Source organism: Amblyomma mixtum, chromosome 10 (assembly GCF_055824585.1).
Source record: "Amblyomma mixtum isolate Tamu chromosome 10, ASM5582458v1, whole genome shotgun sequence".
In the NCBI taxonomy this organism is placed as follows: Eukaryota; Metazoa; Arthropoda; class Arachnida; order Ixodida; family Ixodidae; genus Amblyomma; species Amblyomma mixtum.
The window spans coordinates 111178109-111192813 of NC_143021.1; the positions used below are offsets into that span (position 1 = coordinate 111178109).

General features: G+C 46.4%; 1 protein-coding gene across 3 annotated transcripts in view; it reads right to left on the minus strand.

Moving 5' to 3' along the window:
* Positions 1-261: 261 nt before the first annotated feature.
* Positions 262-14705, minus strand: part of LOC149326674 (protein artichoke-like) — a 269121-nt gene continuing 254677 nt past the window's right edge. For all 3 annotated transcript variants that reach the window (XM_089563880.1, XM_089563881.1, XM_089563882.1), the window contains exons 3-4: positions 2013-2142; positions 262-1553 (exon numbers count right to left, since the gene is read on the minus strand). In XM_089563880.1, the coding sequence (XP_089420006.1) occupies positions 1541-1553; positions 2013-2142 (143 nt within the window). In that variant the 3' untranslated portion in view covers positions 262-1540. The remainder of the gene's footprint in view (positions 1554-2012; positions 2143-14705) is intronic.

Below are 14705 nucleotides of genomic sequence, written 5' to 3' on the forward strand. Positions count from 1 at the left end.
AAGCGTAAGCTGCGAAATTCGTTACCGACGTCCATAGTGAGTTCAATCTCAGCCACAACTGACATCACTTCTGACTGGATAGGAAAGGTGCCCGTGGCCAGTGTTGAGCCCGCGCAGCTGATCTCTCAAACCGTGAATCGTCGTGCACTCAGATCTCGGAGTCATCATTAGTACTGATACCACACAATGCAAACACTCTTCACAACTTAGGACATTGAATTAAATATTAGGGAAAACAAAAAAAGACACAAGGAGAAAGACTGGTCGGCAATAAGGATGGCTCTATTTACACCCGAAGCACCGGACCCTGCCAATGCAAGGTGCGCCGTATTCGGCGAACAGCAGCGTTCTCAAATCTACTGCGCATTCACAGAAGCGACACCATTCAGATCTTGGCGTTATGTCGCTTCTTCGGTTTGTGAAATAATGTTATCCCCTTCCGTCTTTCGCGCATTTAACGGCGCCTCTTTTGGAACTTGCATTTTTCCTTAGCGCTTCCACGTAGAAAGCTGCGCACAGTTTCTCGTCCCAGCCGGCGGTACTGTCGCATGTAACAAGTGAAGGCGGGCTAGTTGGTGGTTGACAATGGAGTGCATATTGCATATTCACTTCTCCCAAACGTACACCCCTAAAGGAAGCCGAGCGCCAGGCCAGGGGACGCTTGTACCCTTTTGATCGGTGGGTGCCCGGCGGTGGGTTGGTTTCGAACCACCCACCTCCCGCAGCCGAGACGGGCGCTCAAACCACTAAGCCGCGTCTTGTCCTGTGCTTTCCTTTCTTGTCCTGCGTCGTTTTAGCGCGGTTGCAATAGGTACTGTCGCTGCGAATGCATTTACTTTTTTCTTTGTTTGCGCTAGGTAAGACATACCTGATTAACAATAATTTTCTTTAGAACAGCTGCATTGCCGGTGTGTCCTTTGAAAGAGCGCGGAGGATCTCTTTCAAGGCACTGCCCGGTTTCAAGGGTAATATAAGCGCATTTCCACTTCCGAGCAGATGCGGGGGAACCCCACTGCTTAAGGCGAGACCACTCGGCAGACTCGGGCGCACAGTCCTGCCGGTAGAAAATGTAGGGGATGCACACGCAAAACCAGGGAACGTCGGATGTTTCGGCACATCCGAGCTGCACGCGGCCGGGCGTCAATCTACACCGGACTGTGTCGTCTCTCTTCCGGCACACGAATCCTTGCAGAACGCGCACCGTGCCAAGCGGCGCCTCCTGACTGAAGCTGCTGGCAACATCGGGAGTCACGAGAACAGTCACGCGATCTGAGGCAAAACCAGCGACCACAGTTGACCGTCCATATCGTCGGCTTGTCTTCGGCCTGGCCTCGGCGGGCGCAACCACGCTGTCTCTTGCCGGTTCGCGCTGAGAAGAAGCTGGTGCGTTGATGGAGTATGGTGTGAACGATGCGATGTTAGGAGGCGACGGTCGACTCCCTGGGCCAAGCTTCGTCGGTGTTGACAGAGCACTGTTCCGCTCGACCCTAAGACGCAGACGCTTTCTTGAATCCAACGCGGTGCGCTGTCTCGAATCCTGTTATCTTGAATACCTGCAGAAGACAAAAGCAACGAGCAGAGAATTAGGCACTTAAGCCAATGGGCGCTTATAAGCAGGTGCATTGCGTTAACAAGTGCACAACAGCCTCAGAAAAAATCTGATTATGAGCGCTTCCGCTGTTGAGCTGTTCGCTATCTGCGGTGACACCGTTGTTAGTGAAGAGCGCCTCGTGTTTTCTGAAGTCCTTCTATGTCCTGAGTAGCCATATTTTTATGAACAGTTTTCCGCTCATCTCTAGAAACTTACTTATTCTGTCATCGTGTGTCACTACAAAAACATGTTATTGCCGAAGATCAACTGCTCGAAACCAAAGGAAATGAACAAGGGCAGGTGTCCAGCCTTTTGAGGGCCATTGCCGCCTTGGTTGAAGGCACGGTTCGGGGCTCGTGGCTGCATCAAGAGACGCTGCACATTTGGCAGCCAGCGCGCGTGACTCAGTCTGCGGCCTCACCTGGTGTCGTTCAGTTCGCTGATGCTGACGCCCGCCAGGTGGCGCGGTGTCGTGCACGTGCCGCTGATTTTGTGGCGCACATCGCCCTGGAACAGCCAGGATATGTTGGCACCGCAGTCGATCGGGTTGCCTGCGGTAATGAAAAAAGACCACGTCGCAGGTCAGCACATTTGGAGGAAAGGGAAAGAGTGGATGTCTGCCTGATTCAAGCTCTCAAGGACCGGACACAACTAACGAATTCTGGTATATTGTGGGCATACACTTCAGCAACACAAGGCAGAAGTCAGAAAATGCTGAAGCCCCGTCATAGGGGCCAGAAAATTGGTTTTTCATGAAAGGAAATGGCGCAGCAATTTTTCTCACATATCTCGGTGGACATCTGAACCCCGCCGTAAGGGAAGGGACGAAGGTGGCAGTGAAAGAAGAAAGAGGTGCTGCAGTGGGGGTTTCCAGAATAATGTTGACCACCTGGGGATCTTTAACGAGCACTGACATCGCACAGCACACGGTCGCCTTTTGCGTTTCGGCTACATCGAAACACGGCATAGAAAAGAGTAATGAGCGGAGGCATCGAAACGCGGTGGCCGCTGTTCGATTACTCTTCTCTACACTTTGGTTGCACTGCGTGTTCTCAGAAAACGACATCCCGCCGCTGCTTATTAACGTGTAGCTTTGCAGTTTCGCCGAGAGTAATAGTTGAGGCTCGACGCGGCGAAGACGAGGCGGTTGTGTGCAGATGACGTCACCACTACGTGAAGAACAGTAGGCTACCCCCCTCACGCCAACTGCATATCGTTATGATAGCCTTGCATTCGTTTGGTTTGGTTTACGGGGTTTAACTTCCCAAAGCGACTTAGGCTATGAGAGACACCGTAGTGGAGGGCTCCGGAAATTTCGACCACCTGGGGTTCTTTAACGTGCACTGACATCGCACAGTACACGGGCCTCTAGAATTTCTCCTCCAAAGAAATTCAACCGCCGCGGTCGGGATCGAACCCGCGTCTTTCGGGTCAGCAGCCGAGCGCCGTAACCACTCAGCCACCGCGGCGGGTGATAGCCTTGCATTCGTTGCAAAACAAAGGTCTCTCCCAAATCCCTCCTTCAATGAAGCCTGTCGTGTGGCCAGCTCAGGCCACCTTAAAACCGCAACCTCTGTAGTATCTAATCCACATACCTGTCTGCCGTTTTTGAAATTGAAATTGAAAGTTTATTTCTCCGCACACATTACAGTGGAAAAGGGGGACACTGGGCAAAAAGCTGCATAATGCAGCTTGAAGTAGCACCCAGTGCCTCATGAATACAACGACAGCAGTGTGTTTCGCGAACATCAAGCTTAAGGTGAGCTGAATATCCCCATCAAAACAAGGAACGAAAAAGGACAACAACAGTGTAACCCTGACCGCCTACACAACAACAGAGATGCACATAAATAACAGGAACAATATACAATACAATACATCAAACCTATTTACAATGATGCCACAGTAGACTCGAAAATGCAGTTTCTTGCTACACTTTCCTCTCCCGTGGACTCACCTCAGCTACTCTGAGAGGTCATCATCCTTTCACATTTCCACAATCTCCTCCTTACCATTTCCTATTTCTTTCAGCTAGGATGTCAGTAGCTCACGTTTGTTGCCTGATCAACTCTGCTCGCCTACTATGTCCTTACGCCGCACCTATCCATCAGCTATAGTCCACCTCTAGGTTCCCATACTTCACCGCGTTGCCCTATTGTGAACTTCTTCTGGGGAGGACCTGTGCCGAAATCATCGAGGCGGAGCTGATTGGCCGTTTGGGGGATGTCTATGCGTCCAAGGCGTCTATCGTTCTGTCCTCGAAATAATTGCAATACCTGCGTTGTAATTGATTACCTTGTTGGTTGCGCAGGCGTGATGTCAGGCCGAGACTCGCCTATATATTCCGCTGTGCGGTTCATAATAAATTGTTGCAAGTTAGCACTCGTGTGTTCCTGTCATTCTTCATCGGCTTGGTATGGATATGCGCTAGAAATTTCATGTCACGTGATACCAACACGCCCAAACCTCAACGTTATACGAGCTCAAGCCGAGCAGATTTCGCCCCATGGGTTAATTCGCACTGTCAAGCTACATATTTTATGTCGTTTCCTCGTCGACCACCGTTTTCTTCGGAAAATATCAGCTGCGTACTCCGTTGCTGTCGTTGCACGCGAGTTCCGTCAGGTGTCCACACCGGAGTGCAAAAACCGTCGACGACCGATAACGCTATCGGCGGCCGAAGGAGAGACGCTTTTCACGGAACACTGGCATGTTGACGGGCGGAAAAAGAACGCCGAGATTGTTGCCCACCAGGGGCCGGACCCGAGGGGCCCCCCACCAAGGTCGCCCATTGTGACCAGCCTCGCAGGGAAGGCCGGTACGCAAGGTCGCCTTTCTTATCTTATCGCTCCTCGGTGAGCTGCGTCTTTGTCTGCTGGTTGTCTGCACGGCTGTGAACAGTTATCGGAGAGAGGCTTTCGCACCGGAAAGATTACCGCGCGCAGCTGCGCTCACACCCGGATATGCGGAAGCTCTCGTGGCTACAATTACGGGCTGGAAAAGTGCGCTGGGCGGCAGTCATTCCGGGTGTGCTGGCCTGCCGCATGCTTCAAATAACTTGGTGCACGCACGATGCGAATCCTCGGAAAATTGCACAGATTATTACCACCACAATGCTTCGTATCCCGCCAGAACAAACAAAGGGTTCGTCTGTCGTCCAGCAGAAGAAACGCAAGCAGACTCTTCAATGCTTAAGCGATCGTGCATGTCTCTTTCGTGAGTGCCAGGTGTACGTACCGCAGCTGGAGCGATCCTCTTATTCCTGCATGTACGCGTTTCGATGATTTATACCAAGAAGACTGAAGAAGTGAGACAGGACGAAGGCTCGTCCGGATTATAGCTCTCAGCCCATGCTAGCAAAAAAAAAAAAAAAAATCACCGTTCGCTTGTGTCCCTTTCATGGAACAAGTCCGAGCTTTACTTACTTCGCCCAGTTGATAAATCAAAGCGCTGACAACGTAAAGCGTCAGAAAATAACGCGAGGGGCTGTGCAAGTGGCCATACCTAACCGTGAAATGCCTCAGGGCCTCGCTCGAAAAGCACGGGGTAAAGGAAACAGAGAGGAAGCTGTTCACGTCTTCTCGCCTTCATTGTATAGACCAACATGCTCTTCTTGTAGCCTAGCCGCTCTTCCCTCAAGAGTTTCGTTCTTTTTTGCAAGAAGGGCGGCTAAGCTTTGGCGGAGCGATTGCAGTCGCATCGGGGATCAGCGAACAGCGGTGAGCGCCGCAGTCCGAGAGGGAGAAATGTGGTCACCTGGAATACGCACCATGGAGTGACGTGCACATTTAGGAGTCGTCTTGCGTAACAGTAGTAATGGTTTTTATTTTGAAGTAATGATAAAGAAAGCAAAAGATTATTGCTAGCCCCGGCATCTGCCATCGCAGATGCCGGGAAAGCACCTGAGCTGGGACAGTTGAAATAAAGAGATAGCAGGGAGGTTGTATAAATGAAATGAGAGGGAGTTGCGTATACCGCCAGTGCGCGAGTTTCGATACGCACGCGAAATTGCCAAAATTTTTGGACCCTTAGGAACGATGGTAAGCGAGTTTTCTAAATTCTAAGAACTGAAATAACTACTGCTAATGGCAAGCCACAAATCTCTATTTCCAACAAGGCACTTCCAACCCCGCAGACAGAATAGAACTCGCAGAACTGTCAAAATTAATCAAAAGGTTCAATGTAATGGACATAACCAAACTTAATATGGATGGATGAGATATTTAAAGTGGCCCAAGAGACCTACGCAAATCTATAGAGTAGCCAACGTGATCAGGACATTAATGAGATAAGCAGTATTACACAGCAATGGGACATTCCGCCCGAGTAACGAAACAAAAAGGAAGCCTTAGGAGCAATGCAATGGGCGAAAGCAGCATGTGAGGATCAGACAACAGCAGATGTGTTGGAGGATGGAGGTGAGATTCGATTAGAAAAACTGGCCACCCTGTATACGCAATATCTCCTCGAGCGTATCAGAAGCTTGGAACAACGCTCACATAACGATAAGCCGACGCCAAGAACTTGTAAAAAAAATTCTGAGGGCACTTAAGTCTGCTTACGTGGAGGATTGCGAAAGCACGAGGTTTGAGGGAAGGAAATGTTTTTGGGGAAAAGAAAGGGCGCAGTAGCGCTCAAATATCGAAATCTCTGTGGACACCTCAAGAGCGCTTTAAAGCATGCAACTGAAGGTGCAAATGTAAGCTGTATGCAAAGAGAAATGCTATGAAACCACGAAATACTATGCGACGAGCGGGTGCTAATAGTTTTGGTGAATGTATTCAGGAAAACTGGGATCACATTGAGGTCAACCAGTGATGATATCTTTCCGTCTATCCCCTCGATATCTGTTGCTCAAACCGGCGTCATTGTTTAGGCGGAGGAGGTTTTACGCCATGCGTAGATTGGTAAATTGGTTTTTGACGAAAGGGGATGACGCAGTACCTGTCTCACATATCTCAGTGGACACCTGAGCCACGCCGTAAGAGAAGGGAGGAAGGTGGGCGCCTCTCTTTCGATCATGCCTCCGTTCGCCTGTCTGAATGTTGCAGCGATTGTAACTCAGCGCGTGTGATGTCATCACTTACGTATCACGTTATCATTCTAAATTTTGCGCAATCCTGTCGCGTCATCTCGCACGCCGGCGGCCCGTTTTCGATTACCACCTAGACCTTTGCTAATGTCTCATGACGTCCTATTACTGATGACGTCACAGGGGACCCAATTCCGGCAACACAGAGCCTATCCGGAAACAGATAGGTCCTAATTTATCTAGCAAGTTTATGCTCTACGAAACGCTCAATCGTATGACACTATTCGGGAAAATGTGCGGCAAACGGTTGCATCCTCCGATTATTTCCGACACCCTTTACCGACGTAGTCGTAGTAACTACGCCGACGGCTATCCACCGAAACGCTGTGTACGCTGCGCCGTAAAAAATTCAGGGGGCACTTTGGCTCTGTAAAGTGCTGAAAGGCGATAGCCTTTCCTTGCGCTCTGGTTTGCATTTTTTTCTTTTTCTTCTCCATTTTTAAATTTTCACTTTTTTATTTTTCTCTTTCTGTTTTTTGTATTTAATTCTTTTTATTCTTTTTATTTTCCCTTCAGAGAAGGGAGTAAGATGAGAGTGAACGAAGACACCGTATTCACTAGACGCGCCTTTATTCATTTAACCATCGAGCATGCATGGCGGAGTGATTAGCGTGCTCGTATCGCACTCCAGTGACCCCGGTTCGATTTCCCAAATTGACCAATTTTCTACTGGGTGTTATTTATTTATATATTTATTTTACTTGGAACATCACTATAGCATCCCTTTAATTGGTTGTATGGTTACTAGCCGAGTACAACTGGCCCCGATTGAAAGTCGCGCACTGTAACGTCACGTCCACCTCGACCAATTGAAAAGCGTGACATTTCTGGCGACGACTGCTTAAATCGATGAGGCATTAAAGGCTTCTGCCTTAATAAAAAAATTGCCGACGATTACGTGACTCCCTAATGAGGAATTTGAGCGTAGCTCAAAAGCTGTTTCAGATTTTCGACAGATTGAGGAAAAGAATTCGAGCAAGGCATGTATATACAACTTGTTATTTTTCACACGTATTCCTAATTGAAGAAGAAGCACTCCACTAACAGCTCTTGATTGTCATGAAGGAAGCTTTGTGGTCGGAGAAACCGATGTTTTCAGAGGAACCAGCCCCAAAAAAAGGACAACAGACAAGGAAGAAGAAGGACGACACGGACAGGGGCGCTGACCCTCAGTGGTTCAGCGCCTCAGCGGTTCAGAGACAGCAACTGCCTTAGCTATCGCACACTCCGCCGCTGACTATATTCTTTGGCTGGAAACAAAACTATTCCTGACATTTTCTTCAGTGAGAATCTGACTCGTGCGAACAGTGACTGACTTTTTTGGAGGACTAGGGTTCAAGGCAAAGCAAAGGGATATAAGTTTGCCTGGGTGCGAAACAGGAAAATATTTGCGAGGAAGACAGAGGGTGCTACTGCTCTAAAGATCACGTCAATAAGTGACGTTGATAAGATGGTTTAAGGTTTGTACTTCCTTGAATAGAGTATGTCGTTTCCAGGTTTCGACTCCTTTGTGAAGACCTTTCAGCCAGCGTTGGGTTGTTCTTGCACCATCCTTCACATTAATATCCGGATCATCAGGAAATACTGGGATCAATTTGCGGTTACGGCCTGTGCTCTCAGTGACTTTGCTGACGTGTTTGCATTAACGGAAATTAACATTACCGGGACTCTAACCGATGTCTTTAGGCTTCCCGGTTACCATGCCTACTTCCTCACACGCAACAACAGCAGGGGTGGTGACATTGCGGTATTCTTCAAGGAATCAATGATGGTCTCCGAGGTTAGTGTTTCCTTCGGCACAGTGGAGGTCATGCCCTTTGAAATATCCAATCATGCTTTTTCATTTTACTTTCTTGTTATGTATTGACTTCCTAGTCTGAATGCGTCGGCATTTATTGAAGAATTACAAACAATATTCAAAACCAATTTTGTTGGGAATAATCTGTGCATGAAAGGGGATATTAATATCGATTTGATGAAGGGCGATCGCTATGGCACTGAAAAATACTTAACCATGCTCACGGAATTTGGCATTGAACCACAGGTTGCCGATCCTACCAGAGAAGAATTTCTTAACAATCGCATCACAAGTACTTGCATTGACCATGCTAACGTCCGTGCGTCGGACATCTCAGTATCCGGAGCCGTGATCAGACAGAAACTTGCAGATCACTATTACGAGGGGGTACCCAAAAGAAACCGGACTTATTTTTGTTTGAACTTATTTGTTCACATTTTAAGCACAGACCTTCAATCTCCTTCAAAGTATTCCCCACTTGCAATGATACGCTTGTCGAATCTTTCATTCCATTTTTCAAAACATTGTTTAAATTCATCTTTTGTGATGCTTGACAGTGCCTCCGTCGTTTCTTTCTTCTACTCAGCAACATCAGTGAAACGCTTTCCATTCACCTATTTTTTCATTCTAGGAAACAAAGAAAGTAGCACGGGGCAAGGTCGGAAGAGTATGAGGGTTGAGGAATAGGGGTCATGCCATTTTTGGTCCAAAATTGTCGTAGAGACAGGGCTGTGTGAGCAGGAGCATTGCCATGATGGAAAAACCAGTCACTCGACCGCCACAAATCTGGCCCCTTCCACCGCACACTGTTGCCGAATCTTTTCAAAACATCCAAGTAGAAAGCCTGGCTAACTGTCTGACCCTGCGGAACAAATTATCAATGAACGACTGCTCTCACGTCGAAAAGAAATCAGCATTGTTTCGAGGTTTGGTTTCACCTGACGAGCTTTCTTGAGGCGAGGTGAATTTGAAGTTTTCCATTGGCATGATTGTTGCTTTGATTCCGGATTCGATTCAGGAACACTTGAGTTGTCCCCATAGCATCGTCCTTGCACGTCATTCTTAATATTTCAAGAGTTTCCATTCAACTTTTTCCGAGCAAAAATCAGAATTTCACCGGCGCACGCTGTTCACGAAAATCAGCCTTTGCAAAAGCGACATTCACACAAAACAGTCGCCACTCTAAAACTCTGCCTAAACTAGTCTGACCTCCTTCAACGACGGCACTCGGCTTACTGACTTTGGAATGGTCGTTCTATGCGCTCCTAGTGGCAAAACGCGGTCCCACAGAAGCTTTGCCGACCAAAAAATTTAGTCCGGTTTCTTTTGGGTACCCCCTCGTACATTGCGTGTCGCCTTGCGAAAACAGTCTCTACGCTACACACGGACTATACCAGGTGTGTCGTGACCATTTTAGACCAAAAAAAGTTCGATAATCATGTTACTGGATATGATTGGGATTCATTTATTTATCATAACACCAGTGATACCGCGTACGACAGTTTCGTCAAGGTATTAGGCGAAATAAAGAAAGTGTGTAAAAAAACTTTGGTTGTGAAGAAACGTAAAATTGGCTATCAGTGGCTGACTGCTGAAATCCTGGCTGCTATCAAAGAAAAAGAAGCTATCTGTTCTCGATGCCGCAGGGCACCAAAAAATGGCAAACTTCGAGCGGAATATCGTTGCATCAGAAACAAGGTAACAGAACGTATTCGCTTATCAAAGAGAAAGTTCTTTGCACAGCAGTTTCGCAGCACTCGTCGCGATGTCAGGAGCACCTGGTCTCTGATTAATCAGTTACGTGGTAACCAACGCTTTTCCATTCAAGAATCAGTGGAGCACAATTTCGGTGTTGTGTCGCATACTTTGGCGAATGAGTTTAATAACGTTTTTTCCGCTGAGCAACGGGCCGCAGTCCAAACTGTGAGCTCGACGAAAATGACAAAAAGCGTATCGCCATCGGCTTTCCTTCCTCTTATAACAGAACCTGATCTTTTCAGCATTTTGTCTAGCCTGAAACGTAACAAATCTGCCGGACTTGACAACATTTTCATAGGTGATCTGATAAGAAACATTACAGCTCTGAAAAATGTTTTGCTGCTTATCTTAAACGGCATAATTAGGAGTGGTACATAGCCAGAATCACTGAAGAGCGCTCGCGTTGTTCCTCTGTACAAAAGTGGGAAGAAGAATGATATTGCAAACTACCGCCCTATATCTATTCTTTCCTGCGTATCCCAGATATTGGAAAAACATGTATTTTCTGTGATGAATGCTTTTATTACTAAACATTACCTAATGAGTGGGAATCAGTACGGTTTTGTCAGCGGGTCAGGAACACAGGTGCTATTGGAAAATCTCTCGGATTTGCTGCATCAAAGCCTGGAGGTGGCATTCGCACTTTTTTTGGACGTAAAAAAAGCTTTCAACACGGTAAATCATCAAATTTTGTGTTCGAAACTGTACTCATATGGATTTAGGGGTCCTTTTTTGTCTTTAATTGAAAACTATCTTCACAATCGTTCTCAAGCAGTCATGTTTGGGCTTATCTGCAGTGACGCTGTAAATGTGTTGTGTGGTGTCCCGCAAGGGTCCATTTTATCTCCTTTGTTGTTTAACTTATATGTGAATGACATATGTGACCATGTGAAATCATCCATCATATTCCTTTACGCCGATGACACTTTACTAGTCTCAAGGAACCCTGATTTTTCATATGCCCTGGCTAATTTTCAGGAGGACGCTATTAAAGTTAGTGATTGGTTTGCCTCAAATTTAATACAAATAAATAACACCAAATCCAGACTTGTCTGTTTTCGTAACCCGCATAAAGATGTACCAAGTGCAGGTTCCATATATTTACACACCTCATACCGCTCTTTGTGTTCTTGTCAACCTATAATTAGCGTCCCGTCGGTTAAGTATCTTGGTATATACATAGACAGTGATTTGGCATGGAATACTCAGATGACTCACATTTGTAAGAAACTCAGAAGTTTTGCATGCTTGTTGTTTAATTTGCGAACTATGATGCCATTCTCTATTAGAAAATTAGTCGCCCAGGCTCGGGGGTATAGTGTCTTAAGATACGGTATGTGTTGTTTTTTTAACTGCTCTTTCACATGCTACAAACATTGCTACAAGCGTTCTCTACTTGCCGCAGGAAAATTTGCCCAACAGTGTCTTTACCGCAGCCGGTTTGCCTTCTTTTGACAATATTTTTAAACAAATTGTAGTACTGAAATATTTTTGGAATAGCCCATACAGACACATAAATACGAAACCGGTACCGTTGAGACATGTTCCTCGCTGTCATAAACCGAGAGTGCGCACTCACTACGGCAAAGCAACTAGAAAATATTACGTGCCTGCTATCTTTAACGAATTACCGGACGATTTATTTTCTTTAACCACCCACAAAAAACTGCGTGTTGCTGTTCAAGCTTAGAGAATCTTTAACATGTACGAATATCTTATCAGTGCTTGTTTGTTTATTTATTTATTTATTTATTTATTTATTTATTTATTTATTTATTTATTCGATACTGTCAATCCCATCAGGGATCGTAACAGGGAGGGCATTCAAAGTACAGAGGCACACACAAAAAAATAGCAATGGTAATTAATCAAAGTACATAAAAAATATGACACGAGATTATACATTAGAAGATACGAATAACAAATAAACCAGAATGAGGAGCATGTGACATGATTTTGGCGGACAATAATACCACAAGTGAAAACACAACGGAAGGAATAACTTGGTAATGACATATATGAACTCAATAAATACTAAGATATAAGTAGTTGATTTTCCACACGTGTGCTAAAGGAATTCAATGATGGACTACTAACAATGGATGTGTTCAAGGTGTTCCATTCCAAGGGCGTCCGCAGAATTTTTTTCAGGGGGGGGCCCCATTGGCTGTTGGCGCCGGAGGGGGGGGGGGGGGGTTATGTTCGTAGCAAAAAGGCACTATTTGCGGAGTAAATTTATTTATTTATAAATAAATAAAATAAATAAGTAAAATACACACATGAAAGAAAAATTACAAACAGCAAATTAAAGCGTGGCTAGGAGAGATACATTGGAGTTTATCAACGAAGAAACAATTAAAATTAATAAAAATGCAAAAAGATACTATCACTTCGTGGAGAAGAGTGCTCAGTCTTGCTGCATACGGGTTCTCGACACACCCGGATTGATGACCAGCACACAGCACAATATGTTCACAAACACGCAACGACAGTCAGTCAGTAAACAGCAACTGTAGACGCCTCGGATTTTTCTGGGCGAATTGCGTGATGACACGGGTGATAAATTCATTCCTGTGCTTCATTACACGCTCTCGGTGCACACTCATCATACAAAGGCCGTCCAGTCTGTCGTTTGTCATCGTTGAGCGTAGCCACGTTTTCACTCTCCTCATTGTACTGAAGGAGCGTTCGACCGTACAGGTAGTAACTGGCAAAGCCAGAGCCACCTCAATGGCTTTTGCAACACCAGGGAAGAATGTCTTGGCCTGATGTAGAAGCTCGCAGTAAGTTATTTCTGATGGGTCCCCAGTTTTGTTGCACCACATCTCGTACCAAGAGATGGCCTCTTCCTTGAAGTTGTCGATGCCGTAAAAGCACTGGAGTTCTTCGGCGAGAACAGCGAACTCAACACGGCTCAAGTGCTTCATTTTTGATGGATGCAGCTGGAGAAGTTTGAAGCTCCTCTCATTGCTTTCAGAAAAGCGCCGAGCTAAAGAAGCGTGAGGGAGTCCAAGTACGGCACATATATTGCCACACGGTAGTATTCCTCCGGCGACTGAATCCCGTAGTTGTCTCGGTGGGCCTGACGAGAGACTTGTCTTGGCACAGATATCACCACATTTAAGTGATTGGCTGCCTCCCTTGCTGCATTCATGATGTTAGAGAACTCCTCTACAGCGTTCGTCCGGTGGCCGCGAAAAATACGTTGCAGCTCAGTGATGTGGTCATGCACAGAATGGAAGTCCATGGATACACCTTGCAGAATGTTCGTAACTGGTTCGAGCCGAGCGCTGTACTTCGCTACAATATGCAAGCAGACGATGAAAGATGAGCTTGTTGTTGCGCAGTAGAGGATGTGAGCTCGTTGTCTAGTTGCAGCGTTCGAGCATGATTCCGTGGACGCGAGCTCCTCGAGTGCTTCGACTATGGCCACGTAATGCTGAGAGAAGATCCTAATAGACTTATATTTTGCAGACCATCTTGTCTCACACAGCATCGGAATGTTCGGCACCAATTTTCTCCGGAGTACGCTCTCGCGGAAGAAGTTTATGGTTTGTTTGATTATGCCAATTGTGTTTCGAATTTCAGAGACGTCGTTCAGATCGTTGATGACGAGATTTAGTTTGTGACTTGCACAGTGGAAAAATAGTGCCTTCGGGAACTGTTTTTGTATAATTTTGTTCACTCCAGCTTCTTTTCCAGCCATTGTAGAGCATCCATCGTACCCCTGTCCAGCGAGGTTCGAAAGAATCAGCCCGACATTCGTCAAAAACTTCAAGATTGCCGCGGCGATGCAAGCGGAGTTTAATTGCTCCAGCTCTACAAATCCCAAAAACTGCTCTCGAACGCACACTTCGGCTCCCGCCTTGTCAATAAAGCGAACGCCTATAGACATCTGCTCTTTTCCTGAAATATCTGCAGTTTCGTCAGCAAGAACGGAAAAAGCAAACGCTTTGTTAGCTTCGGTAACTATCTGCTCTTTCAGGATGTCGCCACAGATTGTGATGATCTCGTTCTGGACGCGGACAGAAGTGTACTTGGCATTGCCAGCAGAAGAAGCGAAGTGCTCCTGAAGTAGAGTATCTCCAGCTTCTACACGAAAGTCAAGCAGATCATTGAAGACTCCACTATCGGACTGCTTGCCGCGAATTGGCAAGTCATGCGTCGCGCAAAAGACAATGGTGGAAACTATTGGAAATAGTTTCTCACGGTTCCTTTCAACTTGCGCGTGGAGTGCTCTGTTCAGCTGCTCTACAACGGGTAGCTGCTTGCCTTTCATCACATCCATAAAGTTCTGTGAGGCCGTCATTGCCTCCTGGTGCCATTGGGATTTTACGTGATCCCTGCACGCCTCGTGCATTTTTCTGTAGTTACTGAAAGCGCGCACGATAAAACTTCCTTGAGTACCCCGGTGAACACGTGGAGGAAAAATGACGCAAAAACGACAAATAGCGCCTTTCGCTGTC